The 18,864-nt window shown below is 42.0% G+C and overlaps 1 protein-coding gene across 3 annotated transcripts in view; it reads right to left on the reverse strand.

The window, feature by feature from the left end:
• ARHGAP18 (Rho GTPase activating protein 18) overlaps nucleotides 1-18,864 on the reverse strand; it is a 189,293-nt gene that overhangs the window by 107,632 nt on the left and 62,797 nt on the right. Inside the window, exon 1 of one of the 3 annotated variants that reach the window (XM_045805575.2) lies at nucleotides 15,347-15,542. The exons of 1 other annotated variant lie outside the window; for it this stretch is intronic. In XM_045805575.2, coding sequence (XP_045661531.1) covers nucleotides 15,347-15,450 — 104 coding nt within the window. In that variant the 5' untranslated portion in view covers nucleotides 15,451-15,542. Of the gene's footprint in view, nucleotides 1-15,346; nucleotides 15,543-18,864 lie in introns of those variants that run through there. One more of the 3 variants, XM_045805576.2, reaches the window with a different exon arrangement.

Raw genomic sequence — 18,864 nt, forward strand, 5'->3', positions numbered from 1 at the left:
AGACCTACAGACAACATGGACTCACAGCTGTCTTACTGTCCTATTTCCAAGGCTAAGGAAAAACTGATTATTCAGCTTTATAGAAAAATACAACCACAGTTGGGAGGCTCAGTCAGTTAAGCATCTGCCTTTGGCTCAGGTCATGATCTCCAGGTCCTGGGATCGAGCCCTGTGTCAGGCTCCTTGCTGAGCCTGCTTTTCCCTCTCCTTCTGTGGATGTTCTCTTGCTGTCTCTCAAATAAATAAATAAATAGTCTTTAAAAAAAAAAAAATACAGCCACTTAATGGCAAAGACAGTGGTGGTGGTGGTAGTGAGGTTTTAAAGGCGTATCTTGTTACTGTGTCATGCTGCTTCCGGGAGATTCTCAATGCATCTGAAGACAGTTTCAAGTTCATAAACGCCTGCTGATGGAGAGAGAAAAGAACGGCCCCTCCCCCACCTGGGGCTTTCTCCTCTATCCTATCTACAGGAAACTTCCCTTCCCCATGAGCCCCTACCACATCCCTGGCATGCCCAGACTGCTGCTTGGAAAGACCCAGATCAAGGCCTGCCACAGAAGACATCCTTCCTGAGAACGGAGGCCTCACGGTCCTCCAGACACATGTGCCTTAAGGGAGAAAAATGAGAACTGCACTTACTCTGAGCCTCTCAGTAGAAAGACAATGACCAGGCTTCACACTGGAAGTGGTCTGTACACAAACTGTGTGATCTGAGACTAGTTATTCCACATACATGAGCTGCCTTTTTTTAAAAAAAAGGATAATAATTCTCACCTTATGAGGATTAAACAAATTCCATTTTAAAGGGCTTTGCACATAGAGTACTCAATAAATATTTGTTTTTCTTTTCCTCTGTGATTTAATTTGCCCCAGTTACATGAATAGCTGACCACAAAATACCAGGAGACACCTCAAGGCCACACAAAATTATTTACTAAATGGAAGAATTTAGTAAAACTATTTCTCCTTCATTGCAGTAAAGGGTATCTTAGGGCCTGAAAGTAGTTAGAATGATCTCCCAAAGTGCCTATTTTATTACCAGTGAATTGCTTTGAATCAGATTGGCATAACCTTATCTCAATACCAAAAAGAAAAGAGTTTTTACTACAAACACGCACACAAACTACTAATCAAGTGTTCTACTGGAATTTAACTTCCTCTGTATATACTTCCAGAAACCACATTCAGTTACAGAAGTTGGGAGACAAGTAATTTCTATGAATGGCCGAGTGGTGAAGACCCTGATGGACGAATGCCCAGGTCCAAACCCCAACCCTGCCACTTACCAGCTATAGGACCTCAAGTAAGTTACTTTACCACTCTGTGCCTTTATCATGTGTAAACTGGGGCTCATACCGCCTACTGCTGGGGTTGTTATGAGGAGTAAATGAATTAAGATGGCCTCTCTAACTCACTGGTAGTAATCTTTACCTGAAAACCAATGTTCTGCAAGAAAACACTGAGATTGTCCAATTATTTTGAATGGAAAAAGCAACATATGAGGGTCTATCCAAGACCCTCAATCGGTTTTCTAAAAGGTAACACAGTAAAACTCTAGTACATAATTAACAAACCATGTTAAATGGAAAATGCTTCAAAGGCTGTTCAATGAAGATCAAATGATTAGTAAGATTAAATGCTATTTCTAGGCAGTGACATGGCACATACCCTTTTTAGTGACACTGGGTATGTAACTTGAGATATTTCCCCAACATATGTGTTTAAAATGCCATATTAGGTTTGGAGGCATGCATATAAATTTTCCCTATCAACACAAAAACAAAAAAATGTTGTATTAAAAAGCTTGTGTTCTGTGAAGCTTGGGTATTAAAAAATAAGAAACCTTCTTACTGTGGAAACATGTTCACAAAGGAGAGACTCTACCAAGTATGACTGTGTTGGTAAAATGAATTGCGGCCAGCAGAAGGGTGATTTAAGGGGCACCTGGGTGGCACAGCGGTTAAGCGTCTGCCTTCGGCTCAGGGCGTGATCCCGGCGTTATGGGATCGATCCCCACGTCAGGCTCTTCTGCTGTGAGCCTGCTTCTTTCTCTCCCACTCCCCCTGCTTGTGTTCCCTCTCTCGCTGGCTGTCTCTATCTCTGTCGAATAAATAAATAAAACCTTAAAAAAAAAAAAAAGAGGGTGATTTAAAGAAACTCCTTCTCCTCCTCTCCCCTTCCCTTCCTCTGCCCCTCCTACAAAAAAAAAGCCCAAAATATATGACTGGTTGCCTGGGTGCCTGGGTGGCTCAGTTGGTTAAGCATCAGACTCTTGATCTCAAGGTCCTGAGTTCAAGCCCTGCATTGGGCTCCATGCTGGGTGTGGAGCCTACTTTAAAAAACAAAAAAATGTTCTTATATTACTAATTCCAATATATACAATTTTTAAAATTTTTCCACATACAAAGAATAGCAATATGTTGAAATTTCACAAATTGTGTTCCCTGGAACACTGGTAATCAGTGTTGTGCAAAAAAGGAAGAGCTTCTAGGCCAAATAAATATGGAATATGCTTCTTGTTAAAATTTTTTTAGGAATTCATAATACATGCTAAGGTATTATATGCTACAACATAACCCATAGCAAACGGCTTATGTCAAAATATTACCACCACAAACCCATTTTTTAAGATTTTATTTATTTATTCATTTATTTAGAAAAAGAACATGAGTGGAGGGAGGGAAGGAAGGAGGGAGAGGGAGAGAATCCCAAGCAGATTCCTCACTGAGCATGGAGCCTGACTGTAGGCTCAATCCCACAACCCTGAGATCAGGACCTGAGCTGAAATCAAGAGCCGGATGTTCAACGGACTGAGCCACCCAGGCACCCCCCCACAAACCCTTTCTAAATGGAACACCCAGTGTCAGTATTCCATACACAATTTCAGAAACAGAGATCTAACACTTTGGCTTATTTATTGAAGAAATTTGCTTTAAGCAGATTAACAAAGTATTAGTCTCTACTGAAATGTGTAAAAAGCTATTAGAAAGGGCTTTGCGATTTAAGGACACCTAACATGGACTCTGCTTTCAAGTTTCAAGCTGAAAAGGGATTAGTCTCTTTCTTTTGCCTGAAAAATGGAGACGATACAATTTCAATCCATCATATAGGAATGAGAAAACTGGTGAAAATGTATTTCTCCAAATCACCCATTTTAAAATCTTAGGAATTCAGTGATCTGACAAATAAACCACTACCAGCATTTCTATAGACAAATCATTTGAATGTATGTAATGCGTTCTTGCAAAAACAGTAGCAGCCCTACGTTGGAGATACAAAGTATTTTTAAAATAGAAACATCATCTAATCTTAAAGTACTGTTTAAAATTTTTTTTTCCTTAAGAGAAACACACTCCACTCCCTGAGTTCACAGGGTGTCCCTAGCCACTTATCTTCCTCCTTGCTTTGAAAAAAGTGTGGCAAGAGGCCAAGAGAGTTTAGTAATACATTAGTAAAGCAAAAGTTTCTAAACAGGAAAGGAAATCCTACAGTGATGCTGTTTGGCTATGTTAAGGCTCAACGTTAGGAGTTACTGGACAGCCAAATGTAACTAACATCCTGGGAGTAGAAAAAACAAGTGGCTCCAACACTAGCAATTAATTTCTATAGAGCCTCTGGGAGCTTTTCCATATGTACGATGTGATCTCAAAAATATTATGTACTCCAAAACACTACATCGGAGCCCCAACAGTCCCTTGGAGAAAATACCGTTGGATGTAAACAAACAAAGGGCCTTTGGCAACTCTGGCGCCATGGAAGAGAGAAAATACGTTCTTTACGAGAAGTAGCTCATTTCTCCGCACTATATTCTTCTCAACTTCACATTCACTTGTGCCTAAAATCAAATTCAAATTTAGATCCTTTTCTGAAAATCAATTTTTGAGAATCAAGCATTTTTTTTTTTTTTGGTGGAAAGAAGAGAAGGCTGTATAATAAGTCGCCTTGCACACAATAAAATCTAACCCTTCCAATATATCAAATATCAATCAATTCACTAATATAGTTGAATTCCTATCACATACAGGGCACTGAATCCATCTACGCTTAATGTAAGAAAAATTAAGTCCCCACTTAAGGCATTCACAGTCCATGAATACAAAAAATTCTCTAAAATAAACTTACCTGATAAAGCAAGGCAGAGGAATAAATACACATAGAACATGTCTAGACTCGCGGAGAATTTTAAAGTCAAGCTCCAGGGAACAGAGATTTCTGTGTAAGAGTGGTAGGCAATAAGACCGAAAAGGCAGGGAGGGCCAGACACGACTGGAATGACAACGGAGTGGTTTAGGCCAAAGATGGCCTCCCTGGTGCAACCATTCCCCTGTAAGAGGTCAAGCTTATTCCTCCATGCTCTTGAATCAGAGCTGGCAAAGATGGCCTCCCTGGTGCAACCATTCCCCTGTAAGAGGTCAAGCTTATTCCTCCATGCTCTTGAATCAGAGCTGGCAAAGATGGCCTCCCTGGTGCAACCATTCCCCTGTAAGAGGTCAAGCTTATTCCTCCATGCTCTTGAATCAGAGCTGGCCTAGATTAATTGGCCAAAAGAATATGCTCATGTGGCCCTGAGTAATTTCTGAGACTAGGCCCTAAGAAGCCCGGCAGGCTTCCCCTTCACTTCTTGGAACGCTCACTCTGGGTAAGCAAGCAAGAGTGTAGGAAGTCAGACAATCCCGCGGCTGTACTGCCTGAGAGGAAGCCCAGGCTCGTCGTGTGGAGAAGATGCACGCCAAGCAATGACCCACCAGCCAGGTACCAAACCAGTACGTGAAGAAGCCTCTGGTGACCTCCACCCTCAGCCCACCCTGCTTCACAGACCCCAAGAAAGAACTTGACTGTGATGTTCCAGAATCACGAGAGAAAAATTACTACTATAAGCCACTAAATTTTGGGGTGGTCTATTACAGAGCAACAGGTATCTGAAACCACCACCTTGACCTTTAGGAGAGAGGTCACCAACCAGAGGTGCCTGTGTCAGATCCAACTTACAGGCAGGATTTTGGGGGGCTCAGTATTTTTTTAATTCCAGTTAAATTTTCTACCCAAACTCACATTTTTCTGAGGCCTGCACTTTCCAGTCATCCACTTCATTCACTTATTATGCAACCTGCCAGCCCTCTATTGATTTTTTTTAAGATTTCATTTATTTATTTATCTGGGGGGGGGTGCAGAGAGGGAGGGACAAGCAGACTCTGAGCTAAGCATGGAGCCCAATGTGGGGCTTGCTCCCACAATCCTGAGATCATGAGCTGAGTCAAAATCAAGAGTCAGATGCTTAACCAACTGAGCCACCCAGGAGCCCCCCTCTATTGATTCTTAAGTATATAAACCTTTATCTAAAGCATGCAAAGCAAAGGATTAACACACTTACAAAATCACCTAAACACATCCAGTGTGGTAACACTGTGTGATTATACTATAATCACAGAATGACTATAATTTGAAAGAATTTTAGTCTGCAAATACTAAAACATATATATATACCCATTTTCAATAATAACAGTGATTGGTTTCAAAACATAGAACACTATATAAATTTACTTCTACCTTGACCCAAATAACTTCTATCAGATGATGGACCGTATTATTTGGATCAGAGAGAAATAACAGACACACACTTAGTAACTCTAGTAAAAACATTAATTATAGAATAAGTTGATTGAGTTACATGTTTCTAGACCACCTATAAATAGCCAAAGTTCCTTTCAACTTTCAGTTGCCAACTCACCTTTTCTTAAAACCAAATCTCAATTATTCAACAATAAATTATTTTAAAGTTTTATGCCTCATGCCAGGACTTCCTAAATAGGATACTGAAAAAAAATTATTTTAGAATCAATTTGAATTATATTGCAAGCTCCTCCCTCAGAGCAGGAATTCTTACATTTATTTTATTCTGGGCTTATCATTTACGGTCAAAAAAGACCTTCACAGCTTACTTAAAATACCTATTAAAATGTTTTAAACAATTTAAAATTTAAGATAGATATTCCATATTAACATAACCTAATACCTTTCTAAGTTACCTGAATTTTTCTAGGTAAGATTTCAATTGTATGCTTATCAATATCATTCCTATGATTTTCCTCAAAATACAGATGATATCTGATAGACAGTAGCATTCAGAGATAAACCAGATCTCTACAGTAGAACCACCCAAACCAAAATCCTCATTAATGAGAATCCAATATCCTCCCACGTGATTCCAGTTTCATAGCAGCCCGATATTAAACCATTTCCCACTGAATCACATATTCTTCTCACCTGATTCAACTAGGATCACAAGAACATCTATCAATTTCCACCTTCCTAACTCTTCCAAAACAAAGGACAAATGGAAACAAGTGCATAAGCCCTAATGGAAGACAGGCACATGTGTAGGAGACATGGAAAGTCTTCACTGGGGGGAGAAGCAGATCTCCCCTGTGCCTCAGGAGGCACACGGTACTAGAGTAAGGCAAAACTACAGGCAGAAAAAAAAAAATAGCAACTCTCACTTCTCAATTCATGAAGGTCCTAAGAGGCACCAAAGAAACACTGAGTAATAACCTCCAACTTAGTTGAAGATTTTATTTGAGTTTGAAAAATGTATTTGGAAACCTGTTGTTGGGAGCTCAGAACACATTTTCCCCATATCAACAATGCTACAGATAAATAGCACGTTGAGCTGGGTGGCTAGTGAAAAGAAATCTCAACTCTAAAATGGCACAATTGGAGGATTTGCAGCCCTATGGAATTTAAACATCATTTATACTATCGTTTTCCCATGGAAAACAGCTTTTGCCTTTCTAATGGGTATCCATCTCTCCCCTCCTACCAGGCCACCCCCTCATTTCTTCCTCTAGTACCTCTACTTCCACCAAAAAGTCCCCAGTCTCTTAGAGCGGGAAGCAAAACCGTCTGCTCTTGTGAGCCTGTTGTAAGCAGGAGCTGCGGAGTTTTTCAGCAATTTGAAATGCAGGTGCACGGATGGATTTGAGAACTGCCGAAGAGGACAGAGTTTCTGGCCTAGGGCCCAGGGCCCACTAGGCATTTAGAGTAAATTTATTATGTATGACACAGATGAAGAGAAAAACCAGCAGTACAGTTTTCAGATTTGTGTGCTAAATGGGAAAGGGGATGGGGCTCAGGGGGAATTGGGGGGTGGGGACATACCCCCCTCCAGATCTGTGCCATGGATATCATACCCTCAAGAGATCTGGTCCATGGAACATCACTTCTTTTTTTTTTTTTTTTTTTAAGATTTGAGAGAGAGAGAGAGAGAGAGAGCACGTGGTAGAGGAGGCAGAGGGAGATGGAGAAAGAAACTCAAGCAGACTCCGTGCTGAGCGTGGAGTCTGACATGGGGTTGGATCTCATGACCCTGAAATCATGACCGGAGATGACACCAAGAGTCAGATGCTTAACTAACTGTGCCACCCAGGTGCCCCCATCACTTCTTGGTTATGAAATCAACAGTTGTTCATAAAGCACACACATATATTGTAAGGGGAAAAAAGCAAAAAGTATTCTTTCCTCAAAGATTTTGCTTTAGTTAATAGTAACATACCAGTACATTTACCTGTAAGTATTCAAATAATATAGAGTCAGTTTACTCTTTGAGGAACATCAGCAAATAAGTCTTCCTTGCTCTATGTGAGATGATGTCACGTATGAAGAGTAACAAATGATTTAGAAACGTACATCTGCCCAAACTATAAAAAACTACTCAAAACAGTCACCTGAGCCCAACAAGGGTTCAATACCTTTAAACCCTTAAGATATTTTTTGTATTCCCAGTAGTTATTAAAATAAACATAATCTGAGATATTTTTATAGCTTATTCCACAATTATTATTTTTTTCCACAATTATTTTTAAAATCAAGAAGTTATACCGCCTATCAAACATTCTTTTCCCCAAGTCATTTACAAACCAATCTCAAAAATGCTAAGAGTATTTCCAAATTAATTCACCAACAGGTAATTTGACTCCCTTACATCATAGAAAAATTGTTATGATTTTAGTCAAGCACTCTTCTAAGTACATTACATATATTAACTCATTCGATCCACCTAACAACTCCTGCATTAGGTATTTTTCTCTCCCGTTTGCAAAAAGAAAAGAAAAAACTAAGGCCCATGACATTTAACAACTTGCCCAAGGTCTCACAGCTATTAAATGACAGAGCCAGGATTCGGACCCAAACCTCGTAGTTCCAAAGGCTGTGTGTGTAATCACTACACCTTATTCCCTCTCACATTCATTCATTAAAACTTTTATTACCTGCCTGAGGCACTTTGCTAAGGCCTAGGTGTAAAGAGACCAAAAAAACAAAAAACAAAACAAAAAGGCAAGGTCTCCAACCTCAAGGAACTTACATTTTAGTCCACAGAAGTGCAAATTAAACCAAAAAGTTCAGTATGGCAATTCAAATTAAGTGACTCGAACTTATAGTAATACTCATCTATTTTTTTTTTAAACTCAAAAGCCACATATTTGGTCTTTATAATTAACCTTGTAAAGCAGACAGAGCATTATTACACCCATTTCATAGATGAGGAAACAGATAAAGGTAGATGTGCTCAACAGCTTAGCAAAGATGCCAGCCACATCCCTTCTGAGGATCTGCTCTACCCACAAAACCTGCTTCACTTAAAAGACCCCGAGTCGTCAAATCATAAGAATCATAGGCTTCCTGGGGCAGCTCAAGAAGATTAACTGGGCAATTCGATCCCCTTTCAAAACTTTGAAATTAGGAAACAGTTTGCTAGGAGATACAAGTTCATAGAGGGCAACAAGGCTGGGGCATCCATTAAGAGCCGAGCTCAGGTTTAAAATGATGAGATTATAAAGCCCGCAGACAGAAAAGAATAAAAGAGTATCAACAGAGAGTGAGCAGACATGCCACGTGACCCGTCAGTGAGGGAGAAAGACAGGCAATGCTTCCTCTGCCCAGGCCCCAGCTGCCTGCAGTAAACCTCATTTTCCCTAAAGACACTCAAGGGTTCTCTGCCAAAGCAACCACCAAACAGCATGCGTAAAGGAGATGACGTTTCACACTCTCTTTCAGCAAAGAAATTCAGATACGTAGCGCACTTGAGTTTGGAAGAGACTCCAGATGTAGTAACTGGCCACACCAGTCTCCATGGTTTCTGTTTACTTCTTGCAAAAATGGGATAAACTTGGCCGGCTCGCCGCAACAGACGCAGCAGTCCAAAGAATGTGTATTCCGAATTATCCGGACATCTGCCCTTCTGCTCCGTCTACCCTAATTCACTCCTGACACCTTTATCTATCCCCACTCCCCTCAAGTAAAGAGATTTAGTCTTTATCTCTTATCAAAAGAGCAAAGAAGTCCTTAAATATCAATACACACTAAAACATTACAGCAATTTCTTCTCAGATTTAGGTCAGGACAGAAATCATCTAGAAGGGAGAATTCAGGAGAGGATTGCATCACACCTAATCTAGCACACCTTCTTTCCCAAACCAAGCATGGAGAATCCTCTGTTGACCTCCCCGGACCCCACCCCTGCCTCCCCACCATCACCATCAGACAACAGCCTGGAGGCCTCAAGCTCTCCAGTTATGCTGTTCTAAGCTCTCTCCCAGTGACACCGCTAGGGTGACAAGTAGAAAGGCTTCTGAGGACCCTTAGGCAGAGCTGAATGAAGAAAAGGCAGGACAGGAGAGAGAGAAGGCAGCCAAAGGAAATGAGGCGTACAAATCCATGACCATGGAGCACAGGGAGCCCTCCACTTTGGACAAGGGCAGGCTCAACCTCTAGGATGCGGGTCTTTTTGCTAATGAGGGAATGTTACTCATATGTACAGCTGACAAGGAATTTAAAAAGAAGAGAAAAAAAATAATTCATTTTGGAGGTCCAATTGTTAAAAACAACTAAAGCCTAAGGGGCACACAATCTGGTAGCAACAAGTCCATCATTAAATGCATCAATTTGAGTTCATTTTGGGTCAACACTCCTGAAAGCATGACAAATACCAAAAACTTAAAACATAAAAAAGAACATGAACCTTGATTTTTTAAAAGATTTTATTTATTTTATTTGAGAGAGAACAAGGGAGGAGCAAAGGGAGAGGGACAAGCAGACTCACCACTGAGTGCAGAGATTGACTCAATGGGGGGGGGGGGGGGCGGCGCTCAACGCCAGGACCTCTGAGATCATGGCCTGAGCTGAAATCAAGAGTCAGTCGCTTAACCAACTGAGCCACCCAGGCACCCCAAGAACATAAAATTTTAAATAAGCACAAGTTCCACTTAGACAAGAGTAGACAGCGCAGTTAAGTGGACCATGGAAAACAAAAGGGTTTTGGCAGGGTTTGGGTTTTTTGTTTTGTTTTTTGTTTTGCGAGTAGATGAGGGAGCGGTTCTTGAGATTTATAAATCCTTATATTTGAAAGGCATAAACCTAATATAAGTTCCATGAAGATCACTTTAAACAGGCCCACTGAATTTACAAACTTCACAGATGAGGGCTGTTAAAAGGCAAATATCACGTAACTCTAAATAAAGGTGAGACCTGCCCACTTGGAGTACTGGGTGTGTCTTTTAACGATTCAAGAGAAAATTCTGGATAAGGCTTCTAAACTACACAGTAAAGAAGTTTTCAGAAAATCCTCTTATGTCATGAAACGGACGACTAGATTCATCTAGAAGCAATTATCCATATGGACAGGTTAAAAATGCATTTGGAATGCCTTAAAAGCTAAGGTGGGAAACCCAGAGACACTCTTTGAAACCAAAACACGCTGTTCTTCCAGTGTTCACTATCCTCCCCAATCACTGGCTTCGCATCTCACTTTGTGCAAAAATTAAATTCCTCAAGTGGGCTACAAAACCATCAGATCTATCTACCTGCCCCAGTTAGTTTTCTGCTCCTCAAAGCCACTTACTCCCAACCACTCCAGCCAAGCCCAGCTCTTTGCTCCTCCGGGGGCATTGCTCTAGGGCTAACTCCAGGCTCATGGCCCATACACCCTACCTGGCTCTACCTTGAAAGCTCTTCCCCTAACGCTTGTCCCCAGACATCTGCGAGTCTCACCTACTCAGACCTTTGCTTTCTACTCTGTGTCCTCCCCTCTACCCCCACATGCAGGTGTTTGTTTTTTCCCCCACTACAGCCTCAGCCGTCGGACAACAGCCTGACACATAGTGAGAGCTTAATAATTATATGCAGAATGACTGAGTGACTGAAAGGTTATGCTTACGACATAATTTTATAGAACCAAGAACTGGGTAGGATTTGAAAAAGTCTAGAATTAAACAAAGCATATGAAAATGGCCACCTTCTTCCATTTGGCATATGGGGCAGTAGTTCTTAGAGGAGGAGGAAGGAAGTTTGGGACAAGGAGTCCAGTTGCCTAAAGGAGACCCACCCACATTCCATCTTGCCATAAAAGTCAGTGTTTACAGACCTCCATGTGGCCCATCAATGCCCCAAGGCAGGCTCACTAAAAGCAGCCCTCACTAGTTCAAATTCTCAATGTTGCTACAGATCAAAAGGACATTTCCAAGGTCTTTCAAATGCCAGAGCCCTGAACTTGTACATTATGGTTCATTTTCAGTTATGCCAATTTTAGTTAAGCACATAAATCATGCCCATGTTTCTGAACACATGACAAAATGATATTTATGAAAATGCTCCTGAAATGAGGAAGAAGAGTTTATATGCTGCAAAGCTCCATAGTTACTTTAGCTAAGGTCAAAGAGAGGAACAGCTAGCTATAAAGCAGACACTGTTCTGTGGGCTTCACAGGGAAGAGCCCACTTGGTCCTCCCAATGAAGCGAGTACTATTAAGTTCAGTTTACAAGTAGAGAGTGAAAGAACCCCTCGGGGGCCACAATGCTAATAAGCGTGAGAGTTGGGACGTGAATCCAGGCAGGTTGGCCCAGGATTTCAGAGCCTATGTCACCATGACACACTGTCCCTTGGTTCTGCTTGCCCAATTCCAATGGTCTGCAAATGGGGTCAAAAAAACAAGACCTTACATGATGAATGCCATACATATGTTTATGGAAGACATAAAAATACCTCAAATGTCAACTAGAGTTCATAGTTTCAATAAGAAAATATCATTTGACATTAATATTTATTAAATATTGACAAAAACGCATATAAAGCAAGGAAGTTCTTCTTAAAAAGTCAAAGGAGGGGGCGCCTAAGTGGCTCAGTCGGTTAAGTGTCTGCCTTCAGCTCAGGTCATGATCCCGGGGTCCTGGGATCGAGGTCCGCATCAGGCTCCCTGCTCACCTGCTTCTCCCTCTCCCTCTGTCTCCCAGCTTGTGCTCTCACTCTCTCTGCCAAATAAATAAATAAAATCTTAAAAAAAAAAAAAAAAGAAAGTCAAAGGAGAATAGTAAAAATAGACAAAATGCAGTATGCTTTGAAAAACTGCTTTGCTAAAGCAAACAGTAAGAAGCCTGCTTGAAAATTAACAAGTAAATACTCAAATATAGCTAGTCATAAAAAGTGGTTTCCTTTGGAAATATCTGTGTATAAGTCAGTCAGAACTACTTATGTTAGCATAGTTCTTCAAATCCTAATGTTTTAAGGAAGAAATAGGACAAAAAACTGAAAACAGGATTCTGTAAATATTTGAGAGACTCTAACCAGGAGGAGGAGGAATTCCTTAATCAGTCATCCAGTGAATGTGTCCTGATAAAGAGGGAGAATGGAATGGAATGGAATGGAATGGAATGGAATGGGAGGAATTTTAGACTAACAGATTACTTACAAAAATATTAATTCCCTACTACCCCAGCTTCTCCAAAGACCAAAATAAAAGTAAAAAAGGACTTGGTTAGGCAAAGCTAAAAATCAAACACATTCTATAAATGCCCTAAATCATATACATAGCCCTTTATACTTTTCAAATGACATAAATGAGTTCATTTTATTGAACTAAACATTTGATTAAATAGTTCAAAGTACATATCATTTGGAAAAGACATAAACTTGCAATAAGCAGAGTTAGACTCCTTTGCTCCCTCCACTGACTGTTAAATGGGTGGGGGAGAACAGAGTCTAACTTTGCCTCTTTTTGAGTTTGGTTTGGTTTGGTTTGGTTTGCGTCTAAGAGCTTTTTAAAACAGGCATCAACCATCAACCCTGCACCTCAGAGCAGTTTTCCAGTGCTTAAAGCACCAGGTGACCAATCCAATCAGAGTGGAAGCCCTGTGTGCCCGACTCCCCCATCTTTAGGGGGTCACTCCTGACCCCATCCCATGCTCAAATCCCTCCCGCCTCCATCCAACCCACTCCCACTCCACTTGTAGTATCTCAACCCTTCCGGGCTAAAGAGGATGCCTCCCAAAATAACACTAAGCTAAATTATTCCATACTTAATGATAAAAGCCATTAAAGACTGTCCCTTCACCCTCCTTCCTGCCTTTCCTCCCAGCCCTCAAACCAGGGCTCCCATCTTCTCCAGCCAATATAAAGAACTGTCCCAGGGTGCCTGGATGGCTCATTCAGTAGAGCATAGGGCTCTTGATTTCAGGGTCTTGAGTTCAAGCCCCACATTGGGCATGGGCCTACTAAAAAAGAAGAAAAAAAAAAAAGTCCCTATGACTCTAATTCAGTGGTGAGAATTTGGGGCCAGAATGGACAAGCAATATGGCAGCCAGGAGGGGAAGCAAGTGGGAACAGAGCTGATGCTGTGGCCCCAGGGGGAGCGCTCACAGCATTACCACCTCTTGATTCTGCTTTAGCATAGATTGGGAGTAATCAGTCCTCTCTTTCGTTCTCTCAACCCACTCAAATACAGGCCACCAACAGCAGGCTGCAAGACTGCAAATACAGAATAAAGCTTCCAGAACGGAATATGCAGCCCCTTGGCACAGGCCTAGAACCACAGGCCTTGCAACACCTAATAATTCCTGGGATTTGAGGACTCGAGGGGAAAATGAGAGGTTTGGACTGTATGTCCCTAAGGTTCTTTCCACTCTCACAATCAAGATCCAAAATTTGGCTCAGATCCCCAGGCCACTCCAGAGTAAAGCCACTGGAGAAGGTACTAGGCTTGCCCCATTCTGGCAAGTTTGACTCTGATGTGGACTCCAAGTTAGGGACGACATAAGGCTGGGTGTTACAGGCTGCTTACTGCTAAAAGGTTACCAATATACTGATGAACTACAGAAAAAATGAAAACGCCGAATGATCTCACGCAAAATACCTTAAGTGACAGAAAATAAAATGGTAACACATCTAAGCACAAGTACCAATGCCCTTCTATCTCTGGAAATGAATTCATTCGACGGAACACATACTGTGGCAGCTATGTGAGGAAAAGTTCTGGTCAGCCTGAGAATCGAATCCAGTACTACTACAGCCATTCCTTTGATTTGTATTCCCCTCCCCCACATTTGAGGATTTTAAAACAAATGAAAGAAAGCATTATTTCAGCTTTAGGCATAAGCATAAGTCATATAAGAACAAAGGTTTTATTATCACATTAAACATCAAGGAGGAAATACGCTTACCGATAACTAATTTAGGTTATGCTACACGACTAGGTTAAGCATTTGCTTTTTGCAAGCTTCTGGGCCAATATTTACAATTTATATCTAAGACTGGAGGTAAAAATGTTCAGCTAGAAAGAAGGTCATTAAGGGAACGAAGGGGGGGGAAAAAAGCCCTTGAAAAATCAGAACAAAGTACACTGAGAGAACGGTACTCTTTGCGCCTCAGTGGTCTATAGAACGCTTGCCCTCTCTGCCTATAAAGTGATTTAACATTAACCACATTTCACTCTGGCCCCAGCATACTACCTCCTGCTAAAAAAAAAACTCCTTTTTGAAAGGTCTACCCCATGCCCACACATACACAAAAGAATGTGAAACACACTGCCACAGGCCAGTGTTTTGGGCTTTTTGCCTAAGAAGTTTGCTTTCAGCGAGGAGAGGGAGGGGGGGAAACCCACACTCTAACAACAGATTGTACAATGAACAGCCTCCTTACTTGTTGGCACACTTCCCCAACTAGCAGTTCCAGCGGCTGTGCCTTGAGCCCATTCAAGAATTCCATCTCATAGGAAGTGTTTCAAACACAGTCATTTGATCTTTCAACATTTGCAAAATGCACCTGCTAAGCAACAAGCCTGAGAGCCACGGCCCCAGTTCCTTCCCATCCATCTTCACCAGGAATCGGAGCGGCTATTTCAGGCACGGACTAGAGGAGACGCAAAGTACACGAACCCCCCGCCAAACACTCTGGCGGCAGCAGGACGTTAGGTTCGACGGGGATGTCGTTCCGTTCTCCCCGCACCAACTTCCCTGTCACTTTTTTCCTGGAGCAGGTAAGAGGTTTTGTTTTGCTCTCGGGCTTTCGAACGCCAGGGCTTACCTTGAGGTGGCTTCCTCGCCATGGTTCCCCCCCACGGCCTGGTCCTTGCCGCTGGGGTGGTAGGCAGTGAGGACAACTCCCTGGGAACTGGAAAGCCAGTTCATGGTGACAGAAGGGGCATAATTTCTGCGATCCTGACAACGAGAAGGGGAATGAAGTTCCTCTGGGCAGCTCGGCTCATTAGCATTGGCCGGCTCCGCCTCCCGAGGCCGGTGATTCACACGGGAGGGGCGGGGCCTCGCCCGTCAAGGGCTGGCTGGCGCTCCAATGAGAAGAGCTGTGACTCAGAGTATTGTTTCCACCCGGGGCAATTCCAGTCTGAGCGGCTTGAGTTAAGGAAGGGTGGGGGTGGGGGCTATTGAATTGCCCCCCTCCCTGAATTATTCTGATTAAATTGCCCGGTTGTGGACGCTGCTCTTCAGTGGAAGTACAAGCTGTCTGGGTCAGAAAACAATGAGTTACTACAGAGCTTCCCCCCTCCTCCCAATTCCTGTTTCCATCTGATAATTTCTGCTACTTCATGTAACATGAGTAAGGGCGTTTCTTAACCCCTTCACGTTTCAGTGTTAAAATTAACCAAAGCAAAAACCAATGAACCTAAGCAAAAGTGTGCAATACAGGGAACAAGGAAAGCTTTACCTCTGTGTCTGGTTTAAAATGTCCTCATAGAATGATTGTGTATCCTGGAACGTCATCTTCTTTCACGTAAAAGGCAATGCCAAATTTACCTCTTGCTTTTGTCAATACACCCTTCAGTACTAGAAAGACACATCTACCGATCCTCTGTTAAATGTTATTGCTGAGAATACCAGCAGTGCTCACCATTTGTTGAGCACCTACCATATGCCAGGCCCTCTGACAGTGACTCATGTGTATTATCCCTTCAATTCATTTCAATTATTTCTCTCTCTCTTTCTCTCTCTCTCTCACACACACACACATACACACACACACAGACACCCTTACAAGACAGGCATCATTATCACCTAAGAAAAGTAAAGCTGAAGGGTCAAGCTAAGTAAGTTCTCTTGGCTAAAAGAGCACATTTGTTCTGTGCCAGAAGCTGCATTTGAACAGAACTCTAAATTCCCTTCTTTGTAACCAGGGTGCTGTTCTTTATCTTGTAGATTAGGAAACTAGCTCAAAAGTTATGAAACATACAAGAGATGTTTCTGTTCTTTCTCCCCCTCAAATAATGTCTCCACCCTTCTACATACCCAGTAGTCTGAATCGGTTTGTTGTTGTTGTTGATCTCGATAGTCAATGTATCTAAAATTCCTCATAAGCAAGTTCTCGACTTCATCATTCCATAAACATTGTTTACACTTTTTTCATTATTTAAAATCATCATGAGAAATAAGTACTTTATTCATGCTTATACACTCTTATTTTTTTTTTAAGATTTTATTTATTTGAGAGAGAGAGAGAGAGAGCGAGCGAGCATGAGAGGCAGGAGGGTCAGAGGGAGAAGCAGACTCCCTGCTGAGCGGGGAGCCTAATGCGGGACTCATCCAGGGACTCCAGGATCATGACCTGAGCCAAAGGCAGTCGCTTAACCAACTGAGCCACCCAGGCACCCCACTCTTAAAGTATTTAAAAAAAATTTTTAAACCCTCTCTTCCCTGTCTACAGTGAACTCTCACTTACAGAAGTCTTACCAAAAAAAAAAGAGAGAGAAAGTATATCTTCATCTCTTCATCCCTCTTCCTCCCCAACCTTTTTTTTTTTTTTGAAGATTTTATTTATTTATTTATTTGACAGAGATAGAGCCTACAGCCAGCGAGAGAGGGAACACAAGCAGGGGGAGTGGGAGAGGAAGAAGCAGGCTTCCACCAGAGAAGCCTGATAAGGGGCTGGATCCCAGAAGGCCAGAATCTTGCCCGGAGCTGAAGGCAGAGGATTAACGACTGAGCCACCCAGGCGCGCCCCTCCCCAACCTTTGTATTTCCATCTCCATAGGCTCTACCTGCTGTCCTCTTTCTATCTCCATTGCCTGAGTCCCTTCCCTTATAGTTAAGTCTTAGTTGCAATATTACAACAGTCTTTTTAGCTCCTTCTTTGCCTTCTCTTCTAAATTATCTTGCACATTACAGTTGGCCCTTGAACAACATGGATTTGAACTGCAAAGGCCTACCTATAAGTGGATTTTTTTCAATACGGTACAGTAAATGTATCTTCTCTTATGATTTTTTTAGTCTTTTTTATTCAAGTGTAGTTGGCTCTTCCTTATGATTTTAATTTTTTAATTTTTTTTTGTTTGAGAGAGCAAGCGAGCAAGAGTGAGAGCGAGCAAAAGTGTGGGTGGGGGGCAGAACGAGAAGGAAATGGACAATCTTAAGCAGACTTCACACAGCATAGAGCCCAATGCGGGGCTCAGTCTCTTGACCCTGAGATCATGACCTGAGCTGAAACCAAGAGTCAGATGCTTAACCAACTGAGCCACCCAGGTGCCCCTTCCTTATGATTTTCTTAATTTTATTTTCCCTGGCTTACTGTATTGTAAGAATATAGTATATAATACATAGAACATAAAATATGTGTTAATCGACTATGTTATTAGTAAGGCTTCCAGTCAACAGTAGGCTGGTAATAGTAAAGTTTTAGAGGAGTCAAAGTTATACAAGAATTTCTGACTGCAAAGGTGAGGGTATGGGATCAGTGCCCCTCACTGCCACCTACCCCCCCAAGTTGTTCAGGGCTCAACTGTATTATCACATCCAAGCACAGCCCTGATGGTGTCTCTTTCTTCTTGCTTAAAAACGTTCACTGGCTCCCATGGCCTACAGATCCAGTTCCAAATTTTTGAGTGGACCACTGAACATTCCTGCTACCTTATTCACACACACGCCCTCCCATCTCATCTGCCAGACACCATTCCCTCTGGTCCCACTGTCATTCCTTCCTCTTCCTTCCACACCTAACTGAATCCTTCCACATAGTGGGCCTTTAATGAACGTTGACTAAATAAAAAACTGAATTTCATGTGTCCTTAAGATTCCTGGGGTACCTGGGTGGCTCAGCCGGTTGAGCGTCTGACTCTTGGTTTCAGCTCAGATCATGGTCTCAGGGTTGTGGGATCAAGCCCCGCATGGGGCTCCACACTTAGTGGGGAGTCTGTTTGGAATTCTCTCTCTCTCTCCCTCTCCCTCTGTCCTCCCCCGATACTCACTTGCTCTCATTCTCCCTAATACTTTAAAAAAAAAAAAAAGAAAATTTACTAAATTTTTAGTCAAAATTGGTAATACTGGGGCACTTGGGTGCTTCAGTTAGTTAAGCATCCAACTCTTGATCTCAGCTCAGGTCTTGATCTCAGGGTCATGAGTTCAAACCCCACGTTGGGCTCCATGCTGAGTGTGGAGCCTAGTCAAAAAAATGGTAATATTAAACAGTTGATTGGTAATACTAAAGAGTGCGAACCCATGATGAAATATTCAAGAGTTCAGGCAAAATGAAAACTGCAGGAAGAGAGGTGAAAGCAAAGTCAACTGGCATATATGAGTTTTAAAAACGTAAGGCCC

The sequence above is a fragment of the Ursus americanus genome, chromosome 11, assembly GCF_024610735.1.
Source record: "Ursus americanus isolate L20-20 chromosome 11, mUrsAme1.1.p, whole genome shotgun sequence".
NCBI lineage: Eukaryota > Metazoa > Chordata > Mammalia > Carnivora > Ursidae > Ursus > Ursus americanus.